The following is a 24,777-nucleotide window of genomic DNA, read 5'->3' as shown; positions in this document are numbered from 1 at the left end:
GGAGAGTAATTGCTTTTGCTAATTTTAGAGCGGAGAACCCACTGGGCATAGACAACCTACCTATTCAGTACATCTTCGTCCTTAGCGGGTGACCATCTGAAAGCTGGTGGGCAGCTAGGAGTGAAAATCAACTGGTTTCTTTTCCTCTCCTAGTAACGTTTTATGCGTTTATCCTAGTATTTTGGGCTTTGGAAGGGAAAAAAAGAATATGTGTGTGTATATGTTATGTTTTATATACATACAATTTTTACATATAAATATTTTCTAAAGAATGAAAAATTGAGTATATCCGTATGTGAAGGTTGTGACGTGAACTTTTACTTAATATACTTTACACAGTGGAAAATTTGCATCTCCAGTGTGGATTTTTATTTATCTAAAGATTTTCCTTTTATAGCTTAAAGGAAACCTTAAAATTTTAAACCACATTGGTTATCTTTTTCTTACTATGTTTTGGCTTATTTTTCAAAAATAATATAATCATTTACTCATAATTTTATCATAATTATGAGAAAATGATAATACTTTTACATTTTGATGTTTTCTAAGTATCCAACTCTACCTACCCAATTTAAAAAATCTGTTTCAGAGCAAGATGCATGCAACTCCAACTGTTGCATGTCTTAAGTAAAATTAGCATCTCTTCATTTCATGGTTAAAAACTATTAGGGAACCCTGAAATATTTTTTTCCTTATTTCTTTTTTTTGGAAGTTCACTGTTAAATTCATTTTTTAAAACTGCTACTCTAAAAAAACTGCCTGTCTGCAAATTTCTACCACTTTTCCCCATACTAAACACATGATGTCTGCATGCAAGAAACACTAGGAGCCATGGTTAAGCTGTTTCAGCCATTAAATAATCAGATAATCAATTTTAAAAAGTTATAATCTTCCTCACTGCCACCTTGTTTAGGCTTATGCTTATTTTCTGGCCTTGGGCCTGTGAACAAATTCATTCTATTGGAAGAAGTCGCTGTTTTATATGCGATATTCAAAGATAGAATTAGGCACAGATATGTCCTCAGGTGGGCTTCCTGGTGGCTCAGAGGTAAAGAATCCATCTGCCAATGCAGGAGACTTGAATTTGATCTCTGGGTTGGGAAGATCCCCTGGAGAAGAAAATGGCAACCCACTCCAGTGTTCTTGCCTGGGCTTGAACAGGGCTTGAAAAATGGTAAGGTTTTGCACCTCTGGAGATAGGGGAAAGGGAAAACAGCCCTAGGCAGAAAAAACAGCATCATGTTGAAGGCAACATGATGGAAACAGCATCATATGAAGGCAAAGATGGAAAAACTATGTAGAGAGTATTGCTTATTTTAGTCAGCTGAAGTTTGAAAGGATGTAAGGTAACAATTTGGAAACAAAACTGAGGAATGCTAAATTGAGCTTGGGCTTCCCAGGTGGCGCTAGTGGTAAAGAACCTGCCTGTCAGTGCTGGAGAAGAAAGAGATGTAGTTTTGATCTCTGGGTCAGGAGAATCAGAGGAAGGCATGGCAACCCACTCCAGTATTCTTGCCTGGAGAATTCCATGGATGGAGGACCCTGGTGGGCTACAGTCTATAGGGTCACAAAGAGTTGGACACAACTGAAGTGATTTCAGTCAGTTCAGTTCAGTTGCTCAGTTGTGCCCAACTCTGCGACCCCATGGATCACAGCACGCCAGGCTTCCCTGTTCATCACAAACTCCCAGAGCTTGTTCAAACTCATGTCCATCAAGTCAGTGATGCCATCCAACCATCTCATCTTCTGTTATCCCCTTCTCCTCCTGCCTTTGATCTTTCCCAGCATCAGGATCTTTCCCAGTGATTCAGTTCTTTACATCAGGTGGCCCAAGTATTGCAGTTTCAGCTTCAGCATCAGTCCTTCCAATGAATATTCAGGACTGATTTCCTTTAGGATTAACTGATTTTCTTTAGGATTAACTGATTTTATCTCCTTGCAGTCCAGGGGACTCTCAAGAGTCTTCTCCAACACCACAGTTCAAAAGCATCAGTTATTTGGCACTAAACTTTCTTTATAGTCCAGCTCTCACATCCATACTTGACTGCTGGAAAAACCATAGCTTTGACTAGATGGACCTTTGTTGGCAAAGTAATGTCTCTGCTTTTTAATATGCTGTCTAGGTTGGTCATAGCTTTTCTTCCAAGGAGCAAGCATCTTTTAATTTCATGGCTGCAGTCACCATCTGCAAGGATTTTGGAGCCCCCCAAAAATAGTCTCTCACTGTTTCCATTGTTTCCCCATCTGTTTGCCATGAAGTGATGGAACTGGATGCCATGACCTTACTTTTCTGAATGTTGAGTTTCAAGCCAGCTTTTTCACTCTCCTCTTTCGCTTTCATCCAGAGGCTCTTTAGTTCTTCTTCACTTTCTGCCATAAGGGTGGTGTCATCTGCATATCTGAGGTTATTGATATTTCTCCCAACAATCTTGATTCCAGTTTGTGCTTCACCCAGCCTGGCATTTTGCATGATGTACTCTACATATAAGTTAAATAAGCAGGTGACAGTATACAGCCTTGACATACTCCTTTCCTGATTTGGAGTCAGTCTGTTGTTCCATGTCCAGTTCTAACTGTTGCTTCTTGACCTGCATACAGATTTCTCAGGAGGCAGGTAAGGTAGTCTAGTATTCCTATCTCTTTAAGAATTTTCCAGTTTGTTGTGATCCACACAGTCAAAGGCTTTGGCATAGTCAATAAAGCAGAATTAGATGTTTTTCTATAATTCTCTCGCTTTTTCCGTGATCCAGAGGATGCTGGCAATTTGCTCTCTGGTTCCTCTGCCTTTTTTAAACCCAGTTTGAACCTCTGGAAGTTCCCGGTTCATGTACTGTTGAAGCTTCGCTTGGAGAATTTTGAGTATTACTTTGCTAGCGCGTGAGATAAGAGCAATTGTGCAGTAGTTTGAACATTCTTTGGCATTGCCTTTCTTTGGGATTGGACTGAAAACTGACCTTTTCCAGTCCTGTGGCCACTGCTGGCATATTTTTTTTTCAAATTTGCTGGCATATTGAGTGCAGCACTGTCACAGAATCATCTTTTAGGATTTGAAATAGCTCAACTGGAATTCCATCACTTCCTCTAGGTTTGTTCGTAGTGATGCTTCCTAGGGCCCACTTGACTTTGCATTCCAGGATGTCTGGCTCTAGGTGAGTGATCACACCATCATGGTTATCTGGATCATGAAGATCTTTTTTGTATAGTTCTTCTGTGTATTCTTGCCACCTCTTCTTAATATCTTCTGCTTCTGTTAGGTCTGTATCATTTCTGTCCTTTTTTTTGCCCATGTTTGCATGAAGTGTTCCCTTGGTATCTTTAATTTTCTTGAAGAGATCTCTGGTTTTTCCCATTCTATTGTTTTCCTCTATTTCTTTGCATTGATCACTGAGGAAGGCTTTCTTCTCTCTCCTTGCTATTCTTTGAAACTCTGCATTCAAATGGGTATATCTTTCCTTTTCTCCTTTGCCTTTAGCTTCTCTTCTTTTCTCAGCTATTTGTAAGGCCTCCTCAGACAACCATTTTGCCTTTTTGCATTTCTTTTTCTTGGGGATGGTCTTGAAGTGACTTAGCGCACAAATTGTGCTAGATGTTATGGGGGTCTCAAAACCCAAGAAGTTTGGACTTTATTGTGTAGACAATGAGAAGCCTACAAAATGATTTGGAATGGGAGAAGCAGAGATGAACAGTTGAAGGCCAAGAAAGTGAAGGTCTGAGTTACTCAAGGGTGGCTGAGTTGAGGCCTACAGGCCATGCCAAGAACATCAATGGGTGAAGAGTGCTTGGTGGAGGAAACCAAAACAAAACCAAAGAGCACATATTGTTTTGTCCCTAAGTCATGTCTGACTCTTTCATGACCCCATGGACCATAGCCCTCTAGGCTCCTCTGTCCATGGGATTTCCCAGGCAAGAATACTGGAGTGGGTAGCCATTTCCTTCTCCAGGGGATTTTCCCGACCCGGTTGAACCCACATCTCTTGCATTGGCAGGTGGATTCTTTACCACTGAGCTACCTGGGAAGCTCAAAGAATGCATACCTAAGGCTGAAGTTTGCAACCTCTACCTAGCTTCCCTTGTGGCTCAGCTGGTAAAGAATCCACCTGCAATGCGGGAGACCTGGGTTTGATTCTGGCCTGAAGAATTCCATGGACTATATAGTCCATGGCGTTGCAGAGTTGGACATAACTGAGTGACTTTCACTCACTCACCCAGCTTCAGTTGGTTGTGGCCATATACCTAGTGGGTCCAGGGTTCCCAGATCTGATTATCCAGAGAATTTGGAAACTTGGATTAATGTGGGCTTCTAATTAAAAAAAAAATTGAAGCATGTCTACAGGCTAAGTTTTACCCCTGGGTAGAAATTGTGGAGCTGAATGGAAGAAATGTTAATGTGGGTGGGTTTTATATTCACTTGTCCATGTTAATTCAGATGATTGCTATCAGATGCATATACAAAAACATGTTGTTGAATATTATCAATAGGTACTGTAGCATTCCTAATAAAGTCTGCATACTCTTTCTTTCAACAAAATAACTCTTTTCACAGCATTTTGTATTCAATGTAGAATACATTCCATGCCTACTTCCTGTGAACTTAATACTGACCTTCTGGTGTCTGTATTTTGTTAATACAGAATTTTTGTTTCCAATATTGAGGAATTTTTTTTCCTGTATTTTTACTCTTTAGTTTAAATTATAAGACCCAATTATGAGTGATCAAATCAAATTCATCGTGGACAATCTCAATAAGGAACCTTTTAGGAAGAACTATAATTTAATCACATTTGATTCCCTGGAGCCAATGCAACTATTACAAGTTCTCAATGATGTTCTGGCTGAGATTGACCCAAAGGTAAGAGTTTTCTTTTTCTCTGTGATGAAAAGGGTGGCAAAAAAGCAAGTTTCTGCCACTAAATATCTGTGACTTTGGGGCAAATTATTTAACCTCTCTGGGCCTAGTTTTCCATTCCTATGAAGTGATAGTAGATGATCTTTAAGATTTCTCTACTAGCTCAAAAATTAAATTACCTCCTTGTACCTTACTTAGAAATTATTTGTGCATTTCCAAACATAAATAAATTTGGTCCTGGAATGAAAACGCTTTTACAAAAGGTTTTATTGTGTTGCAAGTTAGCTCATGTCTCTTATACACTGGTCTTTTCCACTGGAGACTTTTTTAAGCTTGGCATTCTTAGTATGAATCCTGATCTAGCTTGTATGTACCCTCCGTTGGAATCTGGAAGACTCCATACTTAATCCGTTTTATGAAGAGACCATTGTGACTGTTAACGCTCTAGCAGAACAATTTTGACAGTGAGTTTCAATATTGTACTTTGTTATATTTGTAATAATAACATTTTTTCAATTTCTTTATTTGTTAGCAAGATGTTGATATCAGAGAGGAGATGCCAGAGCAAACAGCCAGAAGGATGTTGAGCCTTCTTGGTATCCTTAAATACAAACCTCCAGGAAATGCTACAGACATGTAAGAATCTGATCAAGTGTTGCTTTCTTAGAGCTGTACTTTAATATCCAAACCTTCATAGTCAGTCTTTCTGGCAATACTTGTTTTCCCTAAGTCAGTGGCCTCACAAAATCACTGAATTTCAAAATAATCTTGATTTTTTAATGTTATTTTTTCATGTAGGAGTCTTAAGTGAGTCAGTTCTTTCTCTTAATCAAAAAAGTCAGGCAAATCCATGTTTCTATTTTATCATTTATCTGCCATCCTATACAAAAGCTACAATTTAAGCCTGTCCAGTCAGTGAAGTGAAGTATTAGGACTGACCAGTTAATGGTTCCAAAACAACCTCCTCATGTATTCCAGTGATGTATTAAGGGCCTAATTTTATGATTATTGTCAACGTGCAGACTTACTTTAGAATAGCCTTGGTTTTTGTAAATTGGATTTGAGCAAACGTTAACTTTTTTCAAGGTTTACTTATAAGCCTCTGTGTGTGTGTGTGTGTGTGTGTGTGTGTGTGTGTGTGTATTTTCTTTTTATAGGAGTACCTTTCGTCAGGGTCTGGTGATTGGAAGTAAACCTGTACTTTACCCAGTGCTCCACTGGCTTCTTCAGAGAACTAATGAACTGAAGAAAAGAGCATATTTAGCTCGTTTTTTAATAAAACTTGAGGTACCAAGTGAGTTTCTCCAGGATGAAACCGTGGCTGATACCAATAAACAGGTATACAATATATAAATGGTATTTTTAAGCTATATATAATGGGTTTCAAGGTTTCAAATATATGTTAATCTCACTTTAGTTTATTTGCTGTTTCTGTATTTCCATTGGAACCAAAAGGATAAATTGTTATCAATAATTTTAATCTGTAATCACTCTATGAAAATATTGACTTCTGAACACCAGTACCTTTTTGGTGATAGAGTATGTGGATAGAAAAAATCCTGAAATTAGGATTTTAGAATAATTTACTACTTAGGAATTGTGCATAGTTAAATGAGCTTTTTGACTCAGTACCATGAAGATGAGGGTTCAATAAAGGGTATGTGGACTTTCTTTGTACTGTTGCTTACAACTGAATCTGCCATTACCTCAAAAGTTTAACTAAAATTTATAAATGTCCTTAAATGAATAAATACATGTGGATTTTTTTAAAAAAGAATTGTGGGTAGATAGGATCCTGGGCTTGGAACTGCAGAATACTTTGTTAATTAATTAGTTAGGTGACTATATAATTTGTCATCCAAATTAGAGAGGAGGGTGGTTATCATAATAATTACACTAGAGCAAAAGGTATAAATTGGCACTATACCAGGTGGATTGGGACTTGTGAGCACCTTCAAAAATTGTGTGTAGGCAAAGAAGCCAGGCTTATGATCTCAAAGGATGTCCTAATCAGGCAGAAGGTAGAGAAAGAACCAGGAATTTGCAATTTCAGTGTACTTTCTTCACCAGAGTTTTGGTGTAATATTGGGTTTCTGGCCTTAAGATATCAAAGCTCTTAACTATACAGGATTTTGGCTGGTCTGGCTCCTGGTCCTGGGATTTCAAAGCATGTTGCTGATTGAAGACTGTCAAAACCACTCTATGGAAATAGACTATGGAAATTAGAGAATTTAGGCTTAAGATTGCAAAGAAGTTTGATTTAAAAGAAAAAATTTGCTTCTCTCTAGCATTTGTACTTTTGTTTTATAGTGGGTCTTTAGACCAATTTGTGCCAGTTTGTTGTGAATTTTAAAAGTTTGTCAATCTGTCTCTCCCAGTAGATTTATGAGATCTCTAAGGACAGTATCATGTCTTAGCCATCTTTGTTTTCCTCTAGGATTTTGTAGGGTTGCTTCTGTACGGTATGGGCTCAAAATTTGGGTTGAATTGAAACAATCTACTAAATGTTTTTTATCCATATATTTTGTCATTTTGGGTAGCCATGACAGTCACTCAAAATAGAGTCAGTATTGATCTCTTAAGACATTTCAAGGGTTGAAAGGTTTATGCAAATAATCATGTCAAATAATACAGTAGATGCCTTGAGAAGGCACAGCACCATTGCAGCCCCTACCTTTGAAGGCTTTACGCAATGTGAGCAATAGAGAGTGTACACGTGAACTATTTCCTCCTCCCTCCCCTCCCCTATCAATAAATTTGATAGAAACTAATTCCTCTGAAGGAAGCTTATTAATAGTTTTTATCAAACATACCCAACTAATTATTAATGGAAGAATTAATAATACTAAAGACATATTTGTTCTTGAAGCATGTTTGAAGTGTATGTGTGAAATGATTTACATGTTTAGCCAGTCTTTTAGTGGAGAACCTAATAAAAAATTCACATTGTCTTTCTAAATGAAGAGTTTTAGAATGATTGATTTATAGACTTGCAGAATATATGTCAAGAAAAAAATATTAATTTTCTGTCATTATCCACAAAAAAAACCTATTTTAAAAAATGTTGGGGTGAGAGTTGTGACTTTTTTTATTCCTTTAACTGCTTTTTTATTGAACACCTGTATTGGTTAAGTACTATTCTAGGCCCTAGGGATAGAGAAGCCTCCACAAGTAATATGATTCTTGTCCTCCTGACTCTCAGTGTCCAAAGGTGGAGACAGATAAGTAGCTAGCAGTTATACGTTTATATGATATTTACTCTGATATCATGGTACTCATATAGAATAGATACAGGGCTAGAGAAGGCTGCTTTGGGGACGCTGAGATCTGAAGGATGAGTAAGTTATCCAGGAAAGGAATGAGGGAGTCATAGAGTGTTCTCAGACAGAATAGGGTGTGTAAAGTGAAGGTGGATGGAATAGGGTGTGTAAAGTGAAGGTGGACTATACCAGGAATTTAAAGAAGATCAACATAGCTAGCATATGGAGTGTTGGTTAGGAAAGTAATCAGGGAAGTCTTTAGAGGCCAGATTATATACACCAACATTTTTGTGTCCTGTATGAATGTTTAAGGATATATTTTAATGCTGTTCTATACTGATTAAATAATGACTATAAGTTAATAGATGACCTGATTAAGGAAACCTACTGGATCTCGTCATTAGTTTATAATTTTTTAACTTGTTCTTCTAGTATGAAGATTTGATGGAAGCCTTTAAAACTTTGCATAAAGAATGTGAGCAGCTCAAGACATCTGGATTTTCTACAGCAGAAATAAGAAGGGTAAAGAAAAAACAATAATGATTTTGGTGGGGATTTGAATTAAATTCAGAATGTCTTAAGACTATAGAAACTAATGATAGCAAATGGCAAATTTTCTTTTGTAGGACCTTTGCTGATTCTTTACCAAAGACATTAATGAGGCCAGGGTTAACTCATAGTTAATTCTTATGTGCTATTGATATATAGAGCACTTTGTCGTTGTTCAGTCACTAAGCCATGTCCAACTTTTTTGCAACCCCATGGACCAGAGCCTACCAGACTCCTCTGTCCATGAGATTTCCCAAGCAAGAATACTGGAGTGGATTGCCATGTGCTCTTCCTGGGGATCTTTCCAAGCCATAGATCAAACCCAAGTCTCCTGCATTGGCAGGCAGATTCTTTACCACTGAGCCACCAGGGAAGCCCATATAGATCACTACCATGGATTGAAAGTAATTATGTTTGGGTCTTTATCTAATATATATGTGTATACACACACACACACACACACACACACATATATAAAGTCTATGTTATAGAAGAAAGAAAAATAGAAGGAAAGAAATCTAATTGTTAACATTTGTTGCACTATATCCTTTCAGATTTTGTGTATGTGTGTGTGTGTGTATATTTGGGATCACACTATACGTAATTATTTGTATCTTGTTTTTTTAATCATTGCATTGTGAATATATTCCCATTGTTATCTTTCTACAATGTGATTTTCAGTGAGTAAATAGTATTCTATGGTACGGATAGTTTTACAGTTTTGGTGTTTTGTTTTCATATTTTGCTATTATAGATAATACTATGATCATCTTCTACATAAATTTATTTTGGGCTATCTGTGATTATTTCCTTAGAATAAATTTCTAGAAGTAGAAAGCATTTGAGGACTTTTATGTCTTTCTTGATGCATGTTATTTAGTGTTCTCCAAAAAATATTTTTGTACTCTCACCAGACATATAAATTCTTTCTTTAAAAAATTGCTAATTCTCGCTTTCTTGAATTTTATATTTTTAGAAATAACATCTTTATCTTCTCAAACAAGAATCATTGGAAGTTGCTTCCTCAGGGAGGCCCTTCCCTGATTCTCTAGATAGATTAATTCACCCCAGTTCTTTTTGTTTTATAACACTCATTGTACTTACGATTATTTTAGTGTCTGTCTTCCCAGACATTTTAAACTCTGTGAGGGTGAGGACCATGTCTATATATCTTATCTATGACAATATCCCCAGTGTCTATCCCCAGTCCCCTGCATGTAGTAGGTCTCCAATAAGAGTTTGTTGAATGTATTAGAAATGAAAGATGAAGTCACATCTAATAGAAAAGAAAGACCCGTGAGTAGATACTTATCACAAAGTATAGAGTAAAGGTGATAGATACCCATCTACTGTTCCTCCATTATGCCATGCGAGTAAACAGAAATGATAAAATAACCCAGAGTCTGTGATTTTAATTGTATTAATTATTACCAGAGTGTTTTTGAACATATTCTTTGTAAGGAAATACGATTAAGCAAAAAATAAAAACTAATTCACTTAAAATCCCATGTTCTTGTGGTAACTTTTACTGCTATTTTAGTGAATATATGTAAACCTTTTTCTTGGTATTGTATTATATATAAATGTCATAGTCTGCTTTCAAGTAATGCCATATCATGACTTCTTCTCATGTTATCCAGCATTCTTCTGCATAATTTTTAGTAACTTTAATTGTGTTGTGCCATAATTCACTTAATAATCCTTAGACATTTGGGTCATTTCCAAATTTTAGATAGAATTAGCATCTATGAGAATCCTTATAGATTCCCATGGGTAAAATTACTGAGCCAGAAGGTATGCACATTTATTTTAAGACTTCTGAAATTATTCTTCAGGACAATACCACCAATAACAACAGTCCCTGTTTCCCCAGATCCTGGCAATACTGACCACCATGTGTATTTTTCCTTTCATTATTACTATGAGAGTTAGTCTGTTAGTTTTTGAGGTTTAGCAAGGATTTTTTTGCTTGTTTTGTTTTCACTAGAAAAAATTGTGGAGCTGGTGGAAATATTTTTTTTGAAATCTTTTATTTTTAGAAAGGGAATTGGTTAATTGACAAAATCATACACAAATTTATATATTGAAAACACTATAACCTTAAAAATAATTTTACTGGAAAACTGACAGAACATAAAGTTTGGTGTTTAACAGAGCAGATGGGATGTCAGCAGCTGTTGTTCATGTTTTTAGAACTGCACACTATCCATTATAAAAGATTTTTGAAAAATCATGTGTCCATATTGGAATTAGAACACAAATGGGCTAGTTGGCAGCTTCACCTTACTATTTTATATCCTGTTGCTTTTCTAAATGAATACCAAGCTACCAAATAAATTACTCTGCATAAAGAACCCTGGAGAGGAAGGGTGGGTGGCAGATAGAAATGCACTTCTTCCAAAAGAGGATCTTTGTTTCTTAATGCTCTGGTTATAAGTGATGGAAGTGGTAAATGTGTAATCATATGGAAACCTTATCTGAATTCTACAGACAAAGAATATTTTTTCTTATAATGTCTTCTTGACTGCTTTTTAGGATATCAGTGCAATGGAGGAAGAAAAGGATCAGCTTATTAAGAGAGTTGAACGTTTGAAGAAAAGGGTAAGGCAAGAATTAGCACTGTAAAACTTTGACCCTCAGTCCCAAGGACTTGCAAAGAGTTAGGAATAGCAAGTAAAGGTTAAGCAAGGCATAAGTGTACGTCTGAAGATGGAGTCAAATAACATGAATAGAAAGGGAATCTCCCTAGGCAGCAGCCCAAAGCTTTCAAGGCCCTGGAGTCTGAAACTTTAGTGTCATCTCTAGGGAATGCTGTTTACCAAAAGGAAATTATAAGTGAATGTCTGGGTCACGTGACATGCTAATGTCTCTCTTAAACCTGACAGTAACATATACTACTTATTCCGTTACTGTAGGTGGAGACAGTTCAGAATCATCAGAGGATGCTGAAAATAGCAAGGCAACTTCGAGTTGAGAAAGAGAGAGAAGAATTTCTTGCACAACAGAAACAGGAACAAAAAAATCAGGTACCCACATGAAAGTTTATATTGTCATGATGAAAGAAATAGTTTCTTCTGATCATTCAGGTATTAAGAGGAAGATTTTCAGAATTGAGGATGTTCATGTTTCCCTTTGTTAACATGATGAAATACTCTTTTAAAGAGTATTGCATGGTACCAACAGCAAAAACAAAACCATCTTTTGGGTTTCTATTCTTCATACATATCTATGCACTATCTCTTGGGCCGTGCTTAACTTATGTTGTTCCAGCATTACAGAATATCCATTGTAATGTTAAGCGGTAAGATTAACTGTTAATAGAACTTCTAGAATCTCTAAAGGGTGTCTTGAGATTCAGACTGTATGAGAACGTCTATTTTATTCCACGAATCATGGTATTTTTTATGTTTTACTCCAGTGGCAAATAAGCAAATCATGAAAAGACTCAAAATCACACGTACTCCACATTTTTGATTTTGCCTTAAAGAAAAAAATAATTTGGCCAGAAAGTATTTCTTTTATTTTATTAAAAATCTATCTTAAAACTGAGTGGACTTGTGTATTAGAATTGTATTTCAAATCAGCTTCATTTCCTACTAAATGGGCAGTTTAGGTTTTTGGCTCTTTTGGAACTTGGCTTGGCATCATAATATTAGAACAGTAAGCTGCATTTGCCCGTGCCCTGAATGGTTCCTTAGCTTCACTTTCTGATTCTCAGACATCATCTCTGAGAATGTTAGCATTCCTTGGAATAAAGAAAACCATGTTTTAACAGAAAAGCCTAGTACAAATATTTCTTTAACATGCATTTTTCCTTGATCACCAAATTCAACAAATAACTAAAGAAAACATTTCCAAAAGCTTTTTTTTCAAGTTTTACTTGAAAATGTATTGAGCAAAGCAGTTACATTTTTAGCTTAGTAATTTCTTAGTTCTTATTATTTATTCCCTTTGAAAGAATTATGTAGAACTTGTATTTTTCATTGCTTGTCTATATAAATGGTAGGTTTCAGCAGAATAAGCAAGTAATAGATGTAATTGTATTTTAAAGCTATTTCATGCAGTGCAGAGACTGCAAAGAATACAAAACCAGCTGAAAAGTATGCGACATGCAGCAGCAGATGCGACACCTGAAAGTAAGTGGAAATTACTGTCTGATATAGGTGATCATATTAGTGAGAATATCAGTTTAAATCAGTAGTCTTCCTTACTAATGGGACCTGATTATTGTCAAGTGATAGGTCAGCATTTTGGGGCATCATTTCCTAGCTAGTAAGTGACAGCCTGGTGAAGACATCCTTAGTGTTCACCTAGGGGCTTTTAATTCCCTTTCAGTGTTTTGTCAGAGAGTGAAGGTAGTGGAAACCATGGTGGAGGGAGGCTCTCTGGTGTGTGAATGTATAAGTTACTTAGAATGGATGCTATGAAAAAGTTGGATAGAAAAGATGTAAATATCATTTTAGTGCCAGGGCTATAAAGAAAAGGAATAAAATGCTAGATCCTTAAAACTGAATGCTTTTCATATTTTGGGTTATGCTATTGAAATGGGTATCTCTGGCTCTGTTGTTACATTAGCTTTACATAGAGGATGGATGGCAGGAGAAGAAGGGGGCAACAGAGGATGAAATGAGTGGACGGCATCATCGATTTAATGAACATGAGTTTGAGCAAACTCTGGGAGATAGTGAAGGATGGGGAAGCCTGCCGTGCTGCAGTCCATGGGGTTGCAAAGAGTCAGACATGACTGAGCAACTGAACAGCAATCCCAGATTATACCACCAAACCCATCCTAGGCATTTTTAAGGTGTTCTTGCTCATCAGAAGGGAGATGATGTAAACTGAAAGAGCAGTAAAAAATTCTCATTTGTACTGGAGAAATATTTGCACGTAAATATCCAGCTCTTGGAGAATATTTTTCAAGTGTTCTAGGAAACATTATACTCTAGTATATAATACATAGAATGACTATAATAAAAAAGACAGTCAGTAACAAGTGTTGACAAGGTTGTGAAGAAATTGGAACCTGCATACAGTGCTGGTGGAAATGTAAAATGATTCATCTACTTTGGAAAACAGTTCAGCAGTTCCTTGAAATGTTAAACCTAGAGTTACCATATGATTCAGCAATTTTATTCCTACCCAAGAGAGTTGAAAACATATGTCCACACAAAAACTTGTACACACATGTTCATAGCAGTGTTGTTCATAATGTCGTTGTTCAGTTGCTAAGTCACGTCCGACTCTTTGCAACTCTATGGACTGTAGCATGCCAGGCTTCCCTGTCCTTCACTTTCTCCTGGAGTTTGCTCAAATTCATACCCATTGAATTGGTGATGCTATCTAACCATCTCATCCTCTGCTACTCTTGCTTCTCCTCTTGCCTTCAATCTTTCCCAGCATCAGGGTTTTTTCATAATAGCCAAAATTTAAAAACAACATCAATGTCCCTAAACTGATGAATGAATAAACAAATTATAGCATAACCGTACAATGGAATTTTATTCAACAATAAAAGGAATGAAGTATTGATACATGCTACAATATGGATGACCTCCCAAAACATCCTAAGTGAAACAAAGACAACTTATTATATGATCCCATTTGTATGAAATTTCCAGAATAAGCAAATACATAGAGATGTAAATCAGTGATGAGTGCCTAGGGTTGGGGAATTGTAGATGAGGACAGTGGTGTTGGTTGGTGGGTGGGTGATGGGGGATAGGAGACTGCTAGTGGGCATAGAGGCTTCTTTTGAAACCTGATTAAAATGGTGTAAAATTGGTTGTGGTAGTCATTATACAATTCTGTGAATATACTAAAAGCCATTGAACTGTATGCTTTAAGTAGATGAATTTTATGGCTATATGGTAAATTATATCTCAGTAAATCTGTTAAAAAGATAATACAGTATTTCCTTGATTCTAGACACATGATCTTTAACATTTTAATTGTTTTTGCAGTTGGGATATGTCTTGCACTTTATGTATACATTTCACATGGTATTTGTTAATTTAGTTGATGATGTCTTATAATTGATAGCATCTTAAAATCAAAGAAATATGGCACATTTAATTGACATTTAAGAAACCACTATAGTATTCCCCATAAAATGTATGGTTAATACATGTTAATTAATGACTTTCCATAGAATCTCTTGGGCTTCCCTGGTAGCTCAGATGGTAAAGAATCTGCCTGTAATGCAGGAGTATTGATCCCTGGATCCCTGGCTTGGGAAGATCACCTGGAGAAGGCAGTGGCTACCCAGTCCAATATTTTTGTCTGGAGAATACCATGGACAGAGGAGCCTGGCGGGCTACAGTCCATGGCGTTGCAAAGAGTGAGACATGACTGAGTTGTTTAACCATATGAAATCTGTCACTCCTCTCAATCATAAATTCAGATTCAAGCAATACCTGGAAGTTGTTGTACATGTAGTTTTTGGCATCATTTGATTCTTTATTCACTAGGTTTTCACTTTTTAGGAGAATGTTTAGGACAAAAGAAAGTAATTTTTAGTGCTTTTTTACTCCTTACTATAATATACAGTATAACTTTTTAGTATATGTTCTCTGGATTTGATGTAGGTTCCTTCACATCTTTAGTGTAAAAAATTAAGATAAATCTTCAAAAGAAATTCATTAAATTATACACATTTAAAAATTAATATCAACAAGAAATTTGTTTGCATATGTCTGTCTTTGCTAAGAAATTTTTAGAACTTACTATTAATAGTGAATTTTTGAAAATGAAAGTAATGTGTAGAAGAATTGAAAGATTTAGTAAGCAGAAAAATAACTTATTGATCAGCACAGTTTACTGCAATTTAAAATGTTAACCTGAACATGTGTTTCTTCAGTGTCTGTCATCCTCAATTTCATTAGGTTAAATATTTCTTGCTATTATGGTTTAATTCTGGTAACTAAGAATATCCAAAGGTACTTATAGTGTTAGTAATATTTCATTTTTTATTTGAGCAGATAGACTTTATTTTGCTTTGGCTTTATAGACTAAATAGAATTTTGAGGTCAGGAAATACATATTTAGTAATAAAATGGACAAATAAAATTTGTTCTCTTTGGGGGCATCTCTTGAGATGGTTTAGTAGATTCTGCTAAATAATAAAATCAATTGTGTTGCTAAGTAGTAATAGAAACAATTGGCTCAGTCCATTAATTCAGTGTTTATTGAACATCTGCTCCATGTCAGGTTCTATACTAAGTACTGGGAATAGAAAGCAAAGCTATTTCTATTAAAGTGCTCACAGGCTAATAGAGAAATGACAAGCAGTGGACAATGATAATGCAGCATGACAAATAAACTGATAGAGCCCAGCTTCAGTGAAAAGAAAGAGGCAAAGAGCACCAAACTCCAGTACGTGTGTTAGTCGCTCAGTCATGTCCGACTCTTTGCAACCCCATGGACTGTAACCTGCCAGGCTCCTCTGTTCATGGAATTCTCTGGGCAAGAATACTGGAGTGGGCTGCCATTCCCTTCTCCAGGGGATCTTTCCAACCCAGGGATTGAACCCGGGACTCCTGCCTTGCAGGCAGATTCCTTACCGTCTGAGCTACTCTAACACAGAGTCAAATGGCTTCCTGGAGGTGTGGTGATTGAGTAACTTAATGCTGCAGAGGTGGAGGAGTAGAAGACATTCCATGCTAAAGCACAGTGACCTAAAACAACAGTGCAGTGGGCTGAGCAAATGATGGAGGAAGTAGAGATAAAAGGTCAGGCTTCTGACTGCTTGTCTTTGAAAAGAAGGCAAGGGAGGGAGTGTGGGAATGATTGAGAAATCTATGCATAGATTGAGGGATGGTAGTGGTGTAGTGGTGTTTACATTACTGAAGAGTCAGTCAGACCAAGGAAGATGTGAAGATTCAGGAGGAAAAGGTAAGAACCGGTAGCAACCTTTCCTGTATGCTCCCATTGTATCTCAGGTATTTCACTGAATGTTCTACAGCAGTTACCATAACATGTTAATTGTTGGCATACCTGACTGACTCAGCTAAACTCTGGGCTAGTCATGAAGTCATAATTATTCTATTTTCAGGCCTTAGCACACAGATTTGCACAGTAAGCATGTAGTAAATAATCTGTTAAATACTTGGGAGGAAAAGGTAGAGACCCTAACCCTGCATAGGAAGAAAATTATCTTTTCCACAGGTAGGAGGGGAATCAAGGAAGAAAAAACGGCTAAAAATATTAAAATAAGGTATTATTTGTGCAATATGTGTTTTTTGTGGGTTGACAGGGAATGGGGAGCAGGAAGTTCAGTCCCTGCTTTGTTGACATTGTTCTGGGAAGCAGAGTCTTAAGGATTATATTCAGCAGACTAGGAAAAGAGTAAATTAAACAGATGTTCAATTGCTTCAGGTATTTAGTTTAATAAGGCCCATCTAAATATTTTAGTAACAAAAAATCGCTTACAAAAAAATTCTATTTGCTTAAATAACATGAAAGTATTTTTAGTGTCATAGTGTAATTTGTATTTTTTCCGAGTAACAGCCATATTATAAAACATTCACTGAAGTTAATTTATCTTTATATTCTACATATTCCTGAGATTTACTATATAAAAGAAGCTTCTTATTCAGTTGTGGTAGGATCAGCAAGATGTTTTCAGAGGGTTTTTAATCACAATGTTTGCTGAGATCTTAGTGACCTTATATTTATCTCATCAGCATATTTTTATCAAACTTTTTGTTTTGAATTGAGATATAGTCAATTAACAATGTTGTGGTAGTTTCAGGTGAACAGTGAAGGGACTCAGCCATACATATACATGTTCACCAGGATTTTGAAAGATAATTTTTTAAAAATTGCATAGAAATATGTCCACTTTTCAAAGTATAAGTTAAAATTTTTTTTTCAATTTCTCCCTTATTTATTTATTTATTTATTTTTCAGTGGGTTTTGTCATACATTGATATGAATCAGCCATAGATTTACACGTATTCCCCATCCCGATCCCCCCTCCCACCTCCCTCTCCACCCGATTCCTCTGGGTCTTCCCAGTGCACCAGGCCCGAGCACTTGTCTCATGCATCCCACCTGGGCTGGTGATCTATTTCACCATAGATAATATACATGCTGTTCTTTCAAAACATCCCACCCTCACCTTCTCCCACAGAGTTCAAAAGTCTGTTCTGTACTGCTGTGTCTCTTTTTCTGTTTTGCATATAGGGTTATCGTTACCATCTTTCTAAATTCCATATATATGTGTTAGTATGCTGTAATGTTCTTTATCTTTCTGGCTTACTTCAAAGTGTAAGTTAAAATTTTTAAGAGAAAGATTTAAAATGTGACAGAAACTGTTTTTATGTTGACTTCATCTCAGCTTTACTGAGGTTAAATGGACATATAATAAACTGCAAATGTTTAAAGTATACACTTGTTAAGTATTGACATATGTATACCCTGATGAAACTATCACCTTAATCAAAATATAAATATTGATATATCCATCACTGCAAAACATTTCCTTTGTAATATCTCATTCCTGTCCCTCTCACCCTCCTCAGACGACCATTGACCTGCTTTATGTTAGTTTAGTTATGTTAGTTAGATTAGTTTGTATTTTCTAGAATTAGGAACTTTTTAAAATAGGCAAAATGATATTTAAGAATTTAAAATCTTTTAAAAACATTTTAGACTTTATTTCTTGCATCTCTGGATTACATGCGATATGTTTAAGAACTTGAAGATGGAAAAACTGGTCATCTAACAGCCAAAGAAGCCAGGGTGTAGAGTTAATTGGAAACCATATAGGAATGATTGCCTAATTATAGTGATTCATTAAACACTCTCTTCCCTTCCATTCCCCAGTCCCTAAAAAAAGAGATGGGAAATTGTAGGGATGAATGGAAAACTCGTGAATTTGCCATTAATAAATTTTTACCCATTAATACATGGTTAGCTCAGGAGAACTAAAAATAATTTTAAGGCTTTGGTCCAAATTTATTATGCAATCTACGTACGTAGATTACTTAAACCGGAAATCCGGTGTTTTAAAAAGTCAAGCCAGAATTTGTAGATGTGTAATGGAAAGCTCTGAAATAAACTTTTTAAAGCTCTTGAGGCTGGGAATTTATAACAAAATCATTATTCACTGAAAATCTGTGTATGTGTACAATTGTGCTCTCTGCCAGAATAAGAAAACTATTAAATCTTAAAAATATAATCTAAGTTGTCACTTAACTGTAAACTTAATACTTTATGAAATCAAAACTACCAAATGTGGAAAACTGAAAATGTTTATGAATGTAGATAATTTCTCTTTTTCAGAATTTAACTTGTACCTTTAGTAATGTGTTCATTGGTTTAAACCTAAAAATTACAATGTATTATTAGGATTTGTGAAGTATTAGAATAGAAATATAAATTGCATAAGTACTGCAAAAGAAGAATAAATGACTACTTACAGAGGAAGTAACCTGGATTAGATTTCATTTGTGTTGTCATTTGGTTCATGGGTTCCTTAAATACATAGAAGACAAAATATGATCCAGCAATATATTTGGCTCTGTAAATGTTATTCTTGCATAATGTGGAGTATAAAAGAATTAGATGGTAATTTGGGAATATCATAATATTACTTTTTCTGTAATTTAAATATTCTTCTATGTAAATTGTCCTTTATTATCATTCTGATTAACATAAAAAAGTTTCAATGGCCAATCCTTTATTGTTCTGTAATGGCAGCCCACTGCAGTATTCTTGCCTGGAAAATGCCTGTGGGCTACAGTCCGTGGGGTCACAGAGTCAGACCTAGTCTCTCCAGGTTGTATGTTTTAAAATGTAGAAAGGATCACTGTACCTACTCTGTTGGGCTGAATAATCACTTATTTAATTTTTATAGGTTTAATGAAGAGGCTAGAGGAGGAGATAAAGTTTAATTCATATATGGTAACTGAAAAATTTCCTAAAGAATTAGAGAACAAGAAAAAAGAATTGCATTTTTTACAAAAAGTGGTTTCAGAGCCTGCTATGGGCCATTCTGATCTTCTTGAACTTGAATCTAAAGTAAGTAACAATCACCTTTTTATAAGCTCCCAATTTTATCTCTTCTCCAGTCCCGTGAAAATTATGTGAACTGCTTCTATAGTGTTCTGCTCTTGACTCTGAAATTAACCTGTGCTAAGAGTTGACAGCTCTTATAAGGAATTGTTCTTTATGAGAAATTATAACACATGATGTTGTTACTTAATCCACAACTGATTAGGAAACTGGGTAACTTGGAGAAAAATTAATGCATATGGTTGACTCATAGGTTTATATGTTTATAATATAATCACTTAGATGACAAATTTTAAAAAATATTTTAAATGATTACTTTTTATTTCCAAAAATAATATAGCAATTTTGTACTTAAAGCTAATGGCTTTTATTAGCTTTTTATGCCTACTTTGGAATTATTAAACTTTCTTGTAATGTTCATTGAAACCTAATATCATAGCATTTTTGATTCTTAAAAATAAAATACTAATCAAGTGTTTATTTCTTTAAATAATAATTAAATATCATGAAAATTGATTGAAGGATTTTGACATTAATGGGCTTAATAACCACTACAGTTAAATACATAATTCTTTTAATTTATGTTTAGAAATTAGTTGTCCAACTCAGATTTGGCTTAAATTTGATCTCATAGGATTAGCAGGAAAATTCTAGTCTTTTCAAAGGATAGTTATATTGAAAGTCGTGTAATTAAAAGTCATATAATTAAAGTCATATAATTAAAAAAACTTATAGGACTATATGCTTCTATTGCCTTTATTCAGTTTTATTACATTTCTTACATTTGAGAAAAGTTTAGATTAATGAATGGGATAATGACAGCTGTCATAGAATCACAGATCATTCATTCGAACAGAAAGGGTTTTTAGATGTCATTCATGTCAACTGTCAGCTGGGTTCATAAATTCCTTGTACTAAATCCCTGGGTAATGTTAGTCCAGATCTGCTTTATCACTTAATTACTTGAAAAGTCACAGCCTAGGTGAAGGGATAACTTCAGATTTTTAGAAATTGTCTTTAAAAATAATTTAAATACTTCATATAGAATAGGATAATGTAGACATGGATGGTTAAATCCGTGTAACTAATCCAATTCTGTAAATATGTAGCATGAACCATGAAATGCAGATTGACTCAAAGTAATTGTAACAACCCATCCATGGTATTAATAGGACTGATCCTCCTGTCAAAATCACTGATAATAACAACTGTCAATTCAAAGCTTTGTTTGACCAGATGTCCCTTAATTTAGGTAATTATAGCCAGGGTTTTTAACCTTTTTTATTTTCATACTGTTTTAGATAAGTGAAATAAACACACAGATCAATCAGCTGATTGAAAAGAAAATGATGAGAAATGAACCAATTGAAGGCAAACTGTCACTATATAGGCAACAGGTAAGACCTCTCGAGATTTTTGGCTCCCAAACCCACGTCTCCTGCATTGCAGGCAGATTCTTTATTGTCTGAGCTACCAGGGAAGCCCAAGAACACACTTAAGACCACTCTTTTTGGCTCACATACTTTGATCTGTAATCTTGTTATTGAATATCTTCATAAACACCACAGTCTGCGTTAGTCTTAAAGTGAGAAGGAAGTAAAGAATAAAGGTTCTTCTGTCATTGTTAATCTCCAGATTAAATCAGAGAATTTCTGGAAAAGCCACAAAGATGCATGTTCAAGTCTGAAATCTGATATATCTGATAATGCTCAGTTTCCTTAGTATCTGCCAACTGTGGTGATAGTTCTCTTTGTGTTTATATCTGTGAGTGTGAAATTTGATTTTTTATGTGAATGCTTACCTCAAGTGACAGAAATAAATATTTCTAATCTTTAACGAACTAAAGTCAAAGTGTTAGTCGCTCAGTAGTGTCCTACTCTACGATCCCATGGACTGTAGCCTGCCAGGCTCCTCTGTCCATGGAATTCTCCAGGCAAGAATACTGGAGTGAGTAGCCATGCCCTTCTCCAGATATCTTCCCAATCCAGGGATCGAACCTAGGTGTCTCCTACAATGTAGGCAGATTCTTTACTGCTTGAGCCACAAGGGAAGTCCTAATGAACTAAAGGCAATATACTTTTTCAGGTTTAAAGTTAGCTTGAAAAAATACAGAGTAAATTAAATTTTAGGGCTAAGGCATTTATCATTTTATACAGAAGTATTAAATCATGAGGATATATATGTTGTTATGTCTTGCTAGACAGAAGATTCAAATGACAGCCAATTTGAAAATACTGAGCTACATAACAAAGCATTATTCAAGGATGCTAGAATTTTTTTAAAACCTTTTTATAATGGAAAATTTTGACCATATACAAAGGTAGAGAAAATAGTCCAAATAAATCCTTGTGTGTCCTTCAGCTATAGCTATCATGGCCATTCTTATTTCATCTGTAGCCCCCAGCTGCATCTGGATTATTTGAAGTAAATTTAAGATTTCATATTATTTCACATGTAAATATTTCAGAATGTATCTCTAAAAAGGAAAAGCTTTTCAAAAGCTTAACAACATACCATATTTAAAAATTTTAATAATTCTTTAATACTGGCAAATATCCAATCAATGTTCAGATTTCCTTGTCTCTTTTTCTTTGTTTTTTTTTTTAGTTGCTTTGTTTTAATTAGGATCCATACAGGATTTGTACATGGCATTTGTTTGATGTTTAAATCTCTCTTAATCTATAGACTCTCTTCCTTACTTATTTATCCATTTATTTAATAATTTTTTTGTAGTTTTTTATTGAAGAAATTTATTTTTCATATAGCATTTCCCATAGTTGATGTTTTGTTGATTGCAACTGAATGGTGTCCTTTTAAAATGTTCTTCTGTGTCCTGTATTTCCTATATATTAGAACTAGAAACTTGAACAGGTTGTGTTTTTGTTTTTTTTTTTCAAGAATACTTTCTAGTTGGTATTTTGCCGTTCCCTGGAGTGTAGAGGAGTTGAAGTTAGGCCAGCTTCTTTTTTATCTTTACTTTGCTGTCAGACAGGGCCATTCTGACCAATATTTTTTTATAGCAAAACAGTCTTGCTCAATTATTTATGGCAAGCAGTCTTTTTGATATAGCTTCTCTGAATACGACTAAATTCACAATATTCATTCCTGCTGAGTAGATGGCCTCATATCAGAGGCCATCAGAGAAGCATGGCTCATGATTGGAATAAGACACTGGTTCCTCAGAGAACAACTTTAGAGTGAAAGAAATATGTAGAAGAGCATATAGAGCTCTATCCAGAAAATATTGGGTAATTATTATGACTCTTTTCCAAGCACTCTTTCGCTGACTGCGTAGAGGATGTTTGTCCTGCAGGATAGAGTGTGGAAAAGAGCCAGGATGATTAGGTTAATTTCTCTGTGGTTTATGAGATCCCACAGTAAACCCCACTTCCTACTTGTTTGATCTGGATGGAAAAGCCCCACCCACTTTAATGTGATCGTCCCTAGCCTCCTGTAGTGTGACCAATGGTGGATATTCTTCATCCTTTTAAATTGACCTATGACTAGACACTGGAATCTGTGTCTTGAAAGTGCAGGGTTGTCTATTCTCCTGGGAACCAAATCCCCTAATGGCATCAACATAATTCATCATTTTCTTTAGTCCATATGTTACACACAAGTTTATTATTACACTAAAAATAATATTATATATATATTCATATATTTCCATCCTTAGAGAAAGAAGAGCATATTATACACACTTTTGTTTGCACTGCTTTTTTTCTCAATATATGCTGTTGAATAGTATAGTAGAATAATCTTTATTCCTTTATGACTTTATTGAGATATAATTCGCATACCATACAATTCACCCATTTAAGCTGTAAATTCAATGATATTTAGTATCAGAGCTGTACAGCCATTAATCAATTTTAGAACATTTTTATCATGCCAAAAAAGAAACCCTGAACCCATTAGCAGTCACTTCCCATTTTCCCCCAGATCCTCAGCCCCAGTCATCTACAAAAGACCAAACTATTTCTATAAATTTCCCTGTCATGGACATTTCATATAAATGGAATCATATAATATGTTGTCCTTTGTGGCTGGCTTCTTATATTTAGCATACTGTTTTTAAAGTTCCTTCATGTATGGTGACTCAGGCAGTAAAGAATTTCCTTCTATGTAGGAGACCAGGGTTCAATCTCTGGGTCAGGAAGAGCCCCTGGGGAAGGGAATGGCAACCTACTCCAGTATTCTTGCCTGGAGAATTCCATGGACAGAGGAGCATGGCAGGCTACAGTCCATAGGGTTCCAAAGAGTCGGACATGACTGAGTGACTGACGCTTTCACTTCTTGTTGTTAGCATGTATTTCTACGTGCTTAAACATTTTTATTACTGAATAATATTCCATTATACAGATATATCACCTTTTGTATTTCCGTTTGCCAGTTAATGAGCGTTTTGGGTTGTCCCTACTTTTTTGGCTGTTATAAATAATGCTGGTAGGAATATTCTTATACAAGTTTTTGTTTGAAAATAAATTTTCACTTCTCATGAGTATACTCATATGAGTGCAATTGTTGGTTCAATGATAATTCTGTATGTAACATTTTGAGGAAATGCCAGACTACTTTCCAAAGAAGCTGTTCCACTTTGCATTGCCACCAACAGTGTATGAAGGTTCTGATTTCTCCACATTTGTACCAACACTTGTTATTATCTGTCTTTTTTGTATCCACTGTAGTGGATATGCTTATTTCTGTTCACAGACATACTCCATTGAGTGGGTATATCACAGTTTATTCAACCAATCCCCAGTTGATGAACATTTGGGTTGTTGCCATTCTTGTGCTATTGCAAATCATACATCAATAAATAGCTTTTTGTTTATGTCTTTGCATTTTTTGTCAGTATGTCTTTGGGATATAGTCTCAGAAGTGAGATTGCTACATCAAACAGTAAATGTGTATGTAAGTTTGCTAGATATTGCCAAATTTCTCTTCATAGGGGTTTTAGCATTTTACATTCCTATGGCAGTATATGAGAGCACCTATTTCCTTACAGCCTCACCAGTAGAGTATGTTGTCAAACTTTTAGATTTTTGCTATCCTTGTAGATAAGAAATGGTATTTTATGATAGTTTTAATGTTTATTTATCTTAC

The 24,777-nt window shown here is 35.4% G+C and overlaps 1 protein-coding gene across 1 annotated transcript in view; it reads left to right on the top strand.

The window, feature by feature from the left end:
- IFT81 (intraflagellar transport 81) overlaps positions 1-24,777 on the top strand; it is a 90,842-nt gene that overhangs the window by 639 nt on the left and 65,426 nt on the right. Inside the window, exons 2-10 of the mRNA XM_061141944.1 lie at positions 4,685-4,849; positions 5,379-5,482; positions 6,004-6,184; positions 8,539-8,628; positions 11,191-11,256; positions 11,571-11,681; positions 12,707-12,791; positions 19,514-19,677; positions 20,973-21,068. Of these exons, the coding sequence (XP_060997927.1) occupies positions 4,706-4,849; positions 5,379-5,482; positions 6,004-6,184; positions 8,539-8,628; positions 11,191-11,256; positions 11,571-11,681; positions 12,707-12,791; positions 19,514-19,677; positions 20,973-21,068 (1,041 nt within the window). The 5' untranslated portion in view covers positions 4,685-4,705. The remainder of the gene's footprint in view (positions 1-4,684; positions 4,850-5,378; positions 5,483-6,003; positions 6,185-8,538; positions 8,629-11,190; positions 11,257-11,570; positions 11,682-12,706; positions 12,792-19,513; positions 19,678-20,972; positions 21,069-24,777) is intronic.

This window comes from Dama dama, chromosome 5 (assembly GCF_033118175.1).
Source record: "Dama dama isolate Ldn47 chromosome 5, ASM3311817v1, whole genome shotgun sequence".
Lineage (NCBI taxonomy): Eukaryota > Metazoa > Chordata > Mammalia > Artiodactyla > Cervidae > Dama > Dama dama.
The sequence above is the reverse complement of the archived record's forward strand: the minus strand, read 5'-3'. Positions and strand labels throughout refer to the sequence as shown.